The 13,489-nt window shown below is 36.5% G+C and overlaps 1 protein-coding gene across 2 annotated transcripts; it reads right to left on the bottom strand.

The window, feature by feature from the left end:
- Nucleotides 1–636: 636 nt before the first annotated feature.
- Nucleotides 637–13,288, bottom strand: sim1a (SIM bHLH transcription factor 1a). Of its 2 annotated transcripts, none has more exons than XM_057339144.1 (12): nucleotides 12,455–13,288; nucleotides 11,811–12,212; nucleotides 8,716–8,798; nucleotides 8,265–8,354; nucleotides 8,056–8,164; nucleotides 7,878–7,963; nucleotides 7,477–7,676; nucleotides 6,788–6,903; nucleotides 5,663–5,810; nucleotides 3,398–3,563; nucleotides 2,833–3,235; nucleotides 637–2,756 (listed from the first exon to the last, which is right to left on the bottom strand). In XM_057339144.1, exons 2-12 carry the CDS (start codon nucleotides 11,983–11,985, stop codon nucleotides 2,083–2,085), a joined length of 2,250 nt encoding a protein of 749 aa, XP_057195127.1. In that variant the 5' UTR covers nucleotides 11,986–12,212; nucleotides 12,455–13,288; the 3' UTR covers nucleotides 637–2,082. The 2 variants fall into 2 exon arrangements, with proteins under 2 accessions (XP_057195127.1, XP_057195128.1); XM_057339145.1 differs by having other exon boundaries at nucleotides 6,797–6,903; nucleotides 12,455–13,287.
- Between the last annotated feature and the right edge of the window lie 201 nt (nucleotides 13,289–13,489).

The following is a 13,489-nucleotide window of genomic DNA, read 5'->3' as shown; positions in this document are numbered from 1 at the left end:
TACCAGTAAAAGAACCGGTCCTTGGCTAAACGTAAACGCGACAAAGTTACACGACCTATTCCACTAATTGTTTATTTAATACAATTATTATACAATAAAATATGAATAGAAATTAATGTTAATATAAATTAAATTAAATATTTTGTGGGGGTGGGGAAGTGTATGTCCCATAGCTTACCTTACACAACAATTACATTTAATTTACTAAATATATAGAATTATTACAACTATAACATTTAAATTTAAGCTATTCAAATAATACATCAAAATGGTTAAATCGTTTGGAAGAAAGTCTCTTGATGAACAAGGAAAAATAGAAATATTGCAAAATATTATTAAAAATTAAAATAGCTTTTCGCTTGACACTGACAAAAAGCATTACCTCTGTAAAACTACCATCCCAATTATAATTATATTATAATTCTTAAAATATAAATGTTATAGGTTTTATCTGTATGTTTGTTATTTGTAACTTCCTCAACAATTATTTGATTTGTATTTGAAATGCAAGTAATAAATACAATTCGCTAAAAACATTGACAAAATAAATGAATGATAAACAGCCATTCAATGCATGTTACATTTAATTGAAATAATTTATTTATTTCTCAGGTGAGTATGAAATACCATTAAAACATGATGATCAAAATAGTGTGAATGTATTTCTTTTCACCTCTAAATTCACACTGAATGAAAAATATTGAACCAGTGAAAAATATGAAATTATATTATTTTAAACAGGATGTCACAGTTTGAAAAAACCCTTCAAATATGTAGTCATTATATGTGCAGAAATACTGATGCATGAATGGAAAATTACCATTTAATTTTGAGACAGATCATAAAAATATAAATAAACACACACACTATGTGTGATAGGACGTATATTTAAAACCAGATGACAGTTTTCATTCACATAATAATAAATACATTTTTCAACTTTTGCATTGCTTGATTTGGTGGGGGTGGCTGTTCTTTGAGCATATGTACACCATAAATACTTTTTTCTCACTCTGAGAAACTGGTTTCCACACAAAGCCCGTTTGAATCCTATAAATACATGATGGGGTGAGGTAAGAGCTACTGTCTACAGAAAAACTCCCCCTTGATGTCCATATTATACTTCAAAGTCCTCCAGTGTGGAACCCCAATACACCAAATAGCAGCACAACTGAAATCTCTCCCGTGTCCCACCACTGCAGATTAGTCATTCACTTTTCTCCACATCCTCTGTCACTACTCACCAACAAATCTCTAAATAGTTCCATCAGTTTGAATAAAATCAAAAGTTTTTCATAATTGCATAATGTTTAAAGGTTGATGTTTTAATTGAGCTTGCAGAAGAACAAATAAAGTATGTATATTTGTTCGTTTAAAAAAAGTTTATAACATAATAGGTAATCATCCATTCGAAAACTAAATAAAGATTCAAACCAATAATTTTAGGCTTATATTTCTGTATTTTAACCTTCAGTCTTGTACATTCAGAAATAAGCCAAGATGAACATATGCAACATGAAACCTCAAACAACTTAAAATAACCGAATGCTTCAGAAACAATTTGTGATCTCTGGTATATCCGCTTGCTGCCACTGGTGTTTTTCGCCCAGTGTCATGTTAAACATGGTTGCACTGAGGTTTTGGTTGTCTCGGAGGACAAATGACTACAGGAATTAAACTGGATTTTGAAATAAATAACAGTCAACATATGGTAGCCTATACCACAAAATATCAGGGACCCCACAAATGTGATTTCCAGACAAAATATACTAAATAGATTAATACTGTTTGAAACCACCATATAAATAATTAATGTGCTATTAGCAATAAGTGGACATTTTATGGAGATCACGTTTGCTTCCATAAATGAATTGGGTAAGTCCCATTCATTCAAGCATTAACCAGTGAAAAGTGAAATAGTGGTTATAAAAGAAAAGTGGTAATTGTCTATTCGCGCGGTCTTCGAGTTTCTGTTTTACAGATTTCCAGATTTCACATCCCTTAATATCTATAGGAATAAAAATAATTCCATACAAATGGCTAGCTTGAGTGAGTGGGTGATGGTGTGTGTTTGGACAAACATCAGCTGCCATTGGTGATAATGACAGAGGTGCCTTTATGGCTGGGGGTTTGTTCGGTCTGCATGCGGAGAGTGGCCATGTCATAATGAGAAGAACCTGAGCAACCCAGCGAGTATCCTCTGAAGCTGTCGGCCTCATACAGATGTTCAAGTGCGTAGCTAGTGAGTGAGTAGGCTGTGTGTTTTTCCAGGTACTGGCGGGAATGGGAGGGGTAGAGAGCAGGGGTTGGAGAAACAGCACAGGTGCCTGTCAGGGGCAACGGTTGCTGGTGTTGTTGAGAAGAGGAGAGGTCATTCTGCAGGAAGTCTTTACTTTTACCCAGTCTGTCAGGGTTGGGGTTGCTCAGGCGAGACAGAGCAACGGGACTAGGGGCGGGGCTTATCACCTGAGCTGTCCCTCGACACAATGCTGACTGGGTAAAATCACTACTAAATGACTGGCTGTGGCTCTTGGCCAGACCATTCGTAGTCTCCAAAGGTATGTCTGTGGCAGCCTTTCGCAGCTGTAGACGACTTTCCTCCTCTTTTATCATCTGTTGTGTGGCTCGAATCAACGTCTCAATCTTACTGGGCTCTTGAGGGCTCACACGGCATTGGTCGCTACGGTATCGGTCCCCTGAATCTGAGCCGGCATCAGGTGAGCTGACGACACTGTCCTCATCCCAGTGAGCCCTCACTGCAAGTGGGAAGAATCAGCGTTACTGTACTTATTCGGCACTTTTGAATCTCTGATCTATTGAAAGAGCACTCACCTTGCATGCTGTGAACTGAGGAGATGTGGGGCATCACATCTTCGTAACTATCTCCATTCTCGGGCGAAGACTTGGCTAATGGGATGACAGAGCGGGCCGCACCCCACCATGCCTCTCGTCCAGGCTGAGATGTGCCCAGGAAGTATCGACCGGCCCTACAGCGACCCCGCTCACAGGACTCGGAATGAGTGTGGGTATAGAGGCCACTAGAGGTGTGGTGATCATCTGCCAATGGTAGGCTGTAGCAAACTGGTCGCTGTTCAGAGAACTGTCGGTACACACATGAGGAGTCTATCCCTTCACACGGCTCCAGAAGTTGAGGGGAGGCAGAATCGGTGAGTGGGCTCCCACCCCACGGACTATCGTGATCCGACTCCGAACGATCTGTGGGAAAGACTGGATACTGCAAACCAAAGCAAATGGGCATCAATAATATGTCAAATTCTTATTGCTGACCAGCAATACCAACAGTAAGGACAGGCAGCACATGTCCTTGGATCAACACCTAACATTGCTATCATCCAATCAGATTGGTTGACGGGACTGTTGTTTGACCGGAACTCACCTGTGAATAGGGAGAAAGACGTGCCTTGGTCTTGGTACGGGAAACCCTGCTTTTGCCCACTCTTCTGTTCTCACTGATGGGATTGGAGGGGCTGTTGTAGGTGAATGAGGGCTTAGTGGATGTCACCTGATCTAAGGACAACTGTAGTCCTTTATACTCTGTGTCCCTGTGGGGAATTAAAACAGGACAATTGTTGGTTCAGAGGCTCAGTACTATGTTTAGAATTGACCTCAATCTTTTTGGAAGAATGGTATGCAAGTTCTTTGTAATTGACTAGAGAATTTGCGTACTGGTGCATTTTTTCCCTTTCCAGTTTCACCAATGCCAAAAGTCTACAGTCAGATTTGTATTTACGTCATCCAGGATACATTCTCAGCGGCGAGGCAGTGTGTAGTTGTGCGTGTGTGTGAAGATTCGAGAAAGAAAATGCATTGTTTCTCCTGCCGGATTGGAACAAGGCTCCGACAAACATACGCCAGAGGGCTGGAGGCTCTGTTCAAATACACAGTGAGATTAAGAGCTGGTCTGGCTAAATCAAACCCACACAGGGATCACCACATAAGGCATAACTAGGAAATGGGAATTGATTTCTCAGTAAAGTGCTATATGGATTTCTGTTCCCAGTGATGTTTAACTTTCAGAAAACTATGGGTAAAACGTATGCTGGCCAGACGCCGATCTCAGCCTCCCTCCGGAGGCACAGAAACCTGGCTCAGACAACACACAGCCTTTTGGGATTGCAAGCAGATGGTAACGATCTACACGAACGTACTCACATGCACACACACTTATCTACGCAACGCTTGTGATGTTGACGCCCTCATTTGAGCGTGTTTTGGGTTCTCCATGTGAACAGAGGTCAAGGCCTGTAGATAGAAGCCAAACCCTTGAGGTGATGCAACAGGTTGGCTAGTCTCGGTTGTTTATCACATACATGCAATTTAATTTCACACATTGTGGCCCTTGTGAGCAGACTTTGAAAACACTTGAATATGATGGCTGCGCATTTCTGAAATGCATCCCACATTTGCGATATCCACATGCATTCCTGCAAGCCTTCTCCCAAAGGAAGTGAAATGGTGACTGATGGTAGAGAATATCACATGAGCATGTTGTGAGCTATAAAACCTCATCGGCTTTACAGCCTGTTAATTAAACCCCATAAACACTTTTGCTTTATGACTGTCTGACACTCAGAAGCTATTGAAGAAGTGCTTAATTGATTTACATTAGTAACAGAAGGACAGAAAAGGAGACCAAGAGAAAGCAAGAAGTATTTCGTTTTTCATATGCTGGCGTCGGTTCCAATGAACATCGTGGAAATACGCTTTGCTTCTCCATGTGTCCTTTGCTTAAGTGTGAGCGATGGCTCCATTGCTCAATCCTGCTTCATTCTTCCTCGAGACTTCCAGCGGAAAGTTCATTGTGGTAATGCACAGAGTTTGTCAGTATGAATGCATGACGAATAAATCACCCACAACCCCTGGCTCGCATGCAGTTCCTGAACACACAGCTGGCATATTATATAAAGCAAGAACGTAGATGACTCCCCAAACTGACTGAAGAGTGTTGGGGCAGCATTGACTTACTCACACACTGTCGTGGCCAAATTTTTGCAAACACCATAAAATTACACTCTAATGATGTTGTAGTCTTAGGGCATTAGGATGTGAACAACTCAACACATCTCAAGACAGATGTTTGAGAAAAATCAAATGCTATACAACTTCTTTCCAAAATATATACATTATGCTTGTTTTTTGGGTAAACTTGAGGTATGTTTACTAAATTACATTAACTCATTCAAGCACTTTATAATGTTTCATGTATTAATTATTTAATTAATTTGTGGATTTGTTACCATGTACGCGGATTAATGATAAAGCAACAATAAAACAGTTACACTGACATGCACAACAGTGATACAATAACAAATCATTATATTACTATTTAAATAAGTAATTGTACAGTAATCATAATAACAGTGCTTATACAACTAGATGTTCAGACACAAAACAGAGATATGAAAATATGTAATAAATATATTTAATTAAAACATTTATTAAATAAAATAATGAATAATAACTGAATAATATCTTAATAGCTTAAATCCATTGCGAGATAAAAAGGGTTGCTGCTTTGTTTTGAATCTTAATTATAAGATTTTCAACAGCAAACTGTATAAAGACACAATGTCAGTGTCAAATGTATGAATAGCTTAGAATATTCAGCATAGATGTACAGTAGGTAGGAGGGTTTACTCACGTGAGAACGTAGTTGACGCTGACAATGCAGTGAGGTCTAGATGATCTGCTGTTGTGAACGATAGTGGCATAACTCTGCACCCACACCCAACCGCCCTGCTTAGCCAGAAATCGGTAGTATTTGGTTGTGACCTGTCCCTTTACGAGCACTGTGGAGGAAAAACACAGTCAGTAAAAACAAAATCTCACATCTTCACTTAAAGTCCCCGTGAACCGGAAGTTGCGATCATGTTTACTTCCGTATTTTAACGCATTTCCGAGTGAAATGTAATTTTGAATGAGAAAAATAGTGGCCGTGGCTTTCGTCTCTCTCTGCGATTTGAAATGGAACTGGCAGCAGACTGACAATTGAAGGGGAGGAGTTAACCGATGCTCCGCCCAAGCCGTCTAACATCCATCATCCAAGATGGATAGCCATTACAGGACGGAAGTGCATTTTCAGATTTTAACGAAAGATTATGAGGACACACAATTTTTTAAAAAGAGAATGACCCACATTGATAAACTATTTACAATGAACGCTGCAATATTTCATGAAAAAATAGGCATTGTAAGTTTTAATTTCACTGGGACTTTAAACAAGGTTCAGAGAGATACAAATACAATAAATGTTTCTTTACCTTCTTTAATAGCATTGTATTTTTGTGTTTTACTTTTATAAATGGATCATTTCATTACTTAAGCTGGGAAATAATTATGGCTTTCTTTTGCATGTTTCAAATATAAGATGTTTTCTCTTTCAGCCTAATAACTATTTATATTAAATGAGAGCAAATGTTGTGATACATAATAAGCTCTGTTGTGCTGCAATCGGCAGAAATGTGATGGGAAAGAATGTATTGTAGAAAAATGAATTTTTAAAGACTAAACAAATTATATTCAATTTATCACGTTTCTGTTAACACTCAAAAAAAGCTTAATTTCATTCTGTCTCACTAATTTAGTTACTAATAGATTGCGTGTCTAATCTTGAAGCCCATGTTTTGACGCAGGGATGTCATATTCATCCTCTATGCTGCACAGTGAGCATGTGAAGAGGCCCATAGAGGTGTGTTTATAGCTCCAGTCATCACTAAAGCTGCTGTTATTATTAGATGCATGACCAGAGAAATGAGGAAAAACAAACCTAACTCACACAAGTGGTGCGCACAGCGCAGGTGGAAAGTGTCGCAGCCGTGGACGTGATGATAAAGTGTCTTCTCTATTAAATCCTGTGGTTCGTAGCCAGTGAGCTCTGCAACCCTGACAAACACACAACAGAATAACAAACACCTGTCCACACACACGCCAATCTGAGAAAACCTCAAATCAACACGTTACACACAGCTGCATGTGCATACGGAAATGGAAATATGTGCACAAATAAAGCTGCATTTACACAACCATAGAGACACACAGAGAATGCAGTCCTCATGTTGTCTATAGTTTTTTTTACATAATGCTCCTTTTCCTTATTCAGCCAATATATAAATTGATAACCTAAAAAGAGAATAAGATCATATATTTTTATTACAGGTCTGGTGAAGCTACTTTTAAGATACAAATTAACTCATATACATATGCTTATAGCGAGACAAAATGACATTTAAATACTTTACATCCTATTCCAAAATATTTATAATTGCATTCTCTGCACATCTGTGTGGTCCCTTACAGTGTCTCAATTTGTGTGATCACAGTTCTGTAAAGCGTAAACTTAAAAATTCTAACAATGTCACCTATAAAAAATAATAAAACAAAATAAATTAACATCCTACATGGGGTGTGTCCGCTGATGAGGAGATCTGTATATTTGTATAGGGAAGAATACTGTACCTGGAATCCAGGAAGATGAGCTTCATGTCTAGACTGGCTCTAAACATGAACATATTGCTGTGGAGCTTTATCTCGGTCACTGCGCTGGGTGGGAGTGAGTGACCCACGGCCACCAGACCCACATTCTGATAACAGCCATCAAATGGGGACATGTCTAAACTATACTGACGGATCTTCAGATATCCACTGCAATGAATGACCTGCACAACACAAAAGCACACACCTGTGTCACTTTTCAATTGTAATAGCCTAAATCTACACACTTTATTCTGCTATGGCTTGCAGGAAATTTCCATAGCCTCTCTGATATAAATAAAATATCCAAAATGTAAGTCAGGGTGCTACAGTGTATTTAACGGCGATTTGATACATTTTAGAGATAACTAACTGGGCCTACATACCTTGTAACCTCCGCATGTCAAGCCTGCGTTTCTTTTGGCAAGGACGCATTTCATTCTTAGAAAAAACGACCTCTCCATTTCATACTCTTAAAAGACAATAAAGAAAAATATAAGATAAATTGAGGACCAAGGTCGATAATTGTGTAAGAATATTTGTTTTTAATAACGATGGTCTTACCATGTAGAAAGTGGGAATGGTAGGGCTGGTGCGCCGTCAGCACTGCGGTCATCTCGTCATGATCCGCGGGGTGGATGTATTCATAAATACTGTTCCCCGTCAGCTCTACCTGCAGACATCAATCTTTGTCAACTTTGCCAAACATGCTATAAATATTCTCACCTCGATTGAAATGAAAAACACTAATACTGTAGCCTATGCTAATTTACCTGTGACAATCCTAAATGCACTGATGCCGTTTCAGAAATGTACATGATTTTACCATCTGGAGCCACCACAAAAATAAAGCCATCCAAAGTCTAGAAAAAGTAACAACATTATTTAGATTTCGTTATTCGATTTAGATTTCATTCAACTGTGAAAAGCGTGATTATTTCATTACGCATAATAGCGCAGGAACTATAATTTTGAAAAAAAAAATGTTATAGTCTACCAAAATAATACAACATATCGAAATATTCTACCAAATTTACACAATGTGTAAGTATTGTGAGATATTCTGGCCTGTTGGTCTGTCAAAATAGTTAAAACCCCGATATGTTCGATAATGCGTTTCGAAGACTTTACAATTAATTTGTTTATAACAATAAGATTATTAACAACAACACTGATTCGAAGGTATTACATTGTTGTGTCAGATATCAAACGCGTGTAGCCTACCTGAAGCAAATGTGATCCCAGCTCTCGACCCACATTATTCAGAGAACTGGCTCGACTCACGTGGCCCCAAGATTCCCCAAGACCTGCGGGACATATTTATATAAAAAATAACTACATAAAATAAATAAAAACACATTCAGCACATTAATTATTACAAATGACCATCAGATACATGGTATAAAAATCCCCCAGTCAACTGACAGGATTATTACTAATTACACCAAATGTTTCCATTAAATAAAATATCAACATGTGCAATTGGTAATAACAGCAACAACAAGCAAAAACAATAATAGCTTAATACTATTAATACTAAAAACAACACTAACGCTAATACTACAACTACTATTACAATTACTACAAATACTACAATTAGTATTATTATTACTAGCCAATTATTATTATTATAGCATTATTACAGACTTTACAATGAATCGGTCAATATTGTAACACCGGATTGACTGTAAACAGGCGGAATGTAAATCAGGAGTATTTATTATGGTCCAGGCAGGCGGTGAAACTCAATAAAGCAAACAGTCCCATGCACACAATCCTTATTGAAATGCAAATCACACAAAAACAAACATCAGAGGCTTGGATTGGACTTTTATATTAAACAAACGTGGACTCGGCGTTTATTCAGCAGAAACAATCACATTACTCGGCAAACAAACTGGCTCTAAAAAATAACCACATATGTACTTAGTCAATAACATCCCTGAAATATCTGCCGTGTAAACAGGCTTCAGAGAGAAATAATCAGTTATACAGATCACTTTAGATTGTTTTTGTAATCTTATTAGCCTACATATAACAGATTTAAAGATTGTAAAAATAAAATAACGTAATAGGAGTCTTAAATTTTGTCGACCAATTGTTAAAAACCTAAACCTACAATTAAAGAGTTTTGTAACAACAACATCAACTCCAATTCAATTCAATGTATTTCTATGGCGCTTTTCACATTTTTTCAACAACAACAACAACAACAACAACAACAACAATAATAATAATAATGTATTAATAGTTACATTATTAAATCAATTAGTTGCATTATTGTGGTATATCAATGTTAAAATCATAATAATCGTTCTTTAAACCGTCATGTGTAACTATTAGAAAATGTTTTTCTTGTCCTGCTGTTACATTATTTTCGGTGTTTCTTTCGTCGTATTTATCTGCACGGCTGAACATTATTTAATATGAGCTTTATATGAGCAATAAAATCTGTTATAATAGTTATTAAATGTATTATAGTGATACAGTTTAGAAACAACAACAGATAATTGGGTCTCATCAAAATGATTTTGAAATAGCATTCAGGGTAATTAATCTGAAATCCTAAGTCAAATGGGTTCTGCTATAAAAGCTTTAATAGTTTGTAAGTTCGCATACTGTGACACGTAAAACCTACAGCAAATTGTTCATATTATAATACAGGTGTCGGCTTATTATAAATTTAAAAATGTGATGAATAGATATGTTTTCGTCTTTAAATTTTTTACTGTGAAACAGCTCCAGAAAAGGTACTAAATTTATTACTGCAAGCAAACTTGAGCAAACATTACTCTTACACAAATAAACAAACTACTAAAAGCATAAAAAACTATTTTACGATTATTTGACAGCGCGGTCTGTCAATATGACAGTGTTCTCTGTGCAGTCAGGCAATAAATAACCACCATAAAACTCCTTTCACCTTCTTTGCTTTTGTAATAAACTTTTACTCTCTCATTTCCTATAACAACGCATGCGAGCTGTTTTTACTTTGACCTTACTGACATTTAACCTGAGATGCTTTTATTTCTACTGTATCTTTTAAAACATGTTTTTACAATGTAATGAGTAAAACACATGGCGCTGGTAAAGTGCTTCTTTGAAATCTTTACCATTTTCACACGCAAACTGGTTAGTTTGTTCATTCTAAATGTAACACAAATTAATTTAAATTTATAAGGCACATCCAGCATTACATTCTGCTTCAGGTTATCTATATGATATATTTGTTGATAAAACTCAGCTTTTAGACCTGCAGGAATCACAGATCTAAACTTCAGACGCATGCCATTTCATTTCATTTTCTTAAATTAATTTAATATATACACGTTGGCTATATATTTATACCTAGGCCTATAAATGTTTTCTTGTCCAAAACAATATATTTAAGAGTTAAAAAAATATATTTAAGAGTTAAAAACGGGAGCATGGAAAATTAACGCAAAACAGTTAAAGAAATAAACAATTTTCTTTTGGTCTTCATGAACAGCGCACAGTTGAGTCATTTCTGGATTTCCTGTAGGCTATTTTATATCTTGAGTTCTGATATACAACACAATATTTTTTGGTCTATTGTTGTAGTAGTAGTAGTAGTAGTGATAATAAAAATAATAATAACAAATCATATAAAAACAACATAATACTAATACTACTACTACTAATAATAATAATAATACAATTTAAACAGTTATAAAAAAGACACTTGTTGATCATGTGCGGACCAGACAGAAGATCAGACGCTGACTGAATTGACGCAGTTTGTCTTCAGTCACGCACCACAGAAGGTGGGAACGCTAATGTTAAAAACAACATGATTTACAGTCTTAAACTACACTTACAAAAAAAAAACGTACAATATTATACGTGTGCATTTTAAAACGTATTTAAATATTTATTATTTTTATTTTAAATAAATTATAATTTATAAATACTCGTGATCTTTTATTTAAACAAACTGCAGCGGCAATGCTACAGCGCGCAACAAACGTGACATCGACATACAATTCTATAAAACAGCTTACAGCCTTTTAATTATTTGCTACAAATCATTTTGATAAGATCAGATATGAAACGATGCTCTTTTCTGAGGTCTTATTTTTTATATTTAAGAATGAAGATGTAATGTAATAATAAAATAGGCTAGTTACACGAGATAGGCCCAATATTTTATTTTCCTCTAAACAACGCCACTATATAATTATAATTATTACTATTATTATAATTATTACTTGTTTTTATCATTCTTGTTATTATTGACTTGAAAATAAAGCAGAAAATGTCGGGCAGTGAGAATGGACTGAAGATATGTGTGAACTGACCTTCAGGGAAGACTATCCTCATCTTCAGGTAGCTGGTGGCAAGTCTGATGATGGAGGCCTTGTCCAGCTGTGAGGTGATGGCTGAGGGTAAAGGCAGCAGTTTGGCGAGCTCATAAAACTCGCTGTTCTCTTTTTCCCGACGCGTGCGCGCCGCGTTCTTCGACTTCTCCTTCATCTCTATCACCACTGGACACCTTCACTTCAAGAATCAAACCGCAGGCGTGAAATCTCCTTTACCAGCATCTGAACACTGATCCCAAAATTCCCTACCCAGCAAACATTTCACACAAATACATGCTTTTCATTAGTTTCATCCGATATGAGCCTTAAGGTATGCAACATGAAATCCTCTTGGGTCTTTATAAGAAAAGATTCACCCGTCCATCAACTGCCCACGAAACCCTGGAAAACAAAAAACACCTTCAAGTTCTTTTCTAAATTAACCACGATACCAAAACCTTTATAAATATCAAATAGATGTTTGCAAAGAAGTTCTTATGGCTTCATGTTTACAGATTTCCAGGCTTTCCTCCATATTTCTGGATGAAAGATCCCATAAACAAATGCCCGAAATTTCTGACCTATTGCTTTTATAAAACCAGATATTTTAATATTGCTCAAACGTGCATGTCGTTTCACCTTACCTCATCGGATGAATTTCATTCTGTTCGTTGGTCCATAACGATCAGAAATATCCAGACTAATTCATGCTGAATTCCACAGCAAACACGCATCTTAGTATCCAGAAGGATCTTGTTTGGATGGGAGTTTGTGAAACTCTCTTTCTGTCTGTAGGCTGCACGTAGACCCGCCCCCTGATCCTCAGCTCATTGGACACTCATGCACCAGACAGGATTTTCCCATTGGATGCCATTGACCATGTGAAACCAGAAGCTGTTAAATGCAGACCATTAACGCAATACTATTCTAGTTATACAGGTAATAATAATAATTCTAATATAATAATAACATTTCTATCTATATTCTGGATCAATTCATTTATTTCAAATGCAAGCGCTTCACTTTTCTGTAATATAAAATGCGTTGATGTTTGCATGTGTTATTACACGAAAATTATATTATTAATATTTTGAACAATAATGATAATTTTGTCATAAAAGTAAAAAACGTCAAAATATGTACGAAATATCAAGAGATGTTTCTTTTGTGCCCCTGAAGGGCTGCAGTCTGTGTGTGTAATAGGAAATCACTCGCGGCAAGAGAAAATCACAGTGGATGGGCCCTGCACACGCAACGCTTGATGCTGCTTTAACCTTTTCCTAAAGCTTGAATTTGCTGCTGATTAAACCGCGTCAGTGGAAAAGAGAACAATCGAAAATAGTTTGCCATACACGAAGTCCTCGGGAGAGACATAAAACCTGAGTCTCCATTACAACCAGGGGAAATAAATTAAAAGATTATTCAAACGGTTGTGATTTTTAATTACGGTGTTAGTCAGAAACAAAACCATTTTTTAGTTATAAAATGACTACATTACAAAACACCTCGACAAAGACTTTGCCAGTAGGTGCTCAGCAAAATAATAATAATCATTTTAAAGAACAAAAAATGTAAATCTTGAAAATATATTCAAAAATTATAAATTTGCATTTACCATGCAATTTCATGAAACCTAAAGGTAAATAATAGGTATGTGCTGAATATAAGACATCTGTAAA

This window comes from Triplophysa rosa, linkage group LG8 (genome assembly GCF_024868665.1).
Source record: "Triplophysa rosa linkage group LG8, Trosa_1v2, whole genome shotgun sequence".
Classification (NCBI taxonomy): domain Eukaryota; kingdom Metazoa; phylum Chordata; class Actinopteri; order Cypriniformes; family Nemacheilidae; genus Triplophysa; species Triplophysa rosa.
This window is presented reverse-complemented; position numbering and strand designations above follow the sequence as displayed.

Coding starts and splice junctions, on each gene's coding strand:
- sim1a (XM_057339144.1), bottom strand. CDS start 11,985: ATGAAGGAGAAGTCGAAGAACGCGGCGCGCACGCGTCGGGAAAAAGAG. Junction 8,355..8,715: donor TGGGATCACATTTGCTTCAG/GTAGGCTACACG, acceptor TACTTTTTCTAG/ACTTTGGATGGCTTTATTTT. Junction 6,904..7,476: donor CTCATCTTCCTGGATTCCAG/GTACAGTATTCT, acceptor TGTGTTTGTCAG/GGTTGCAGAGCTCACTGGCT.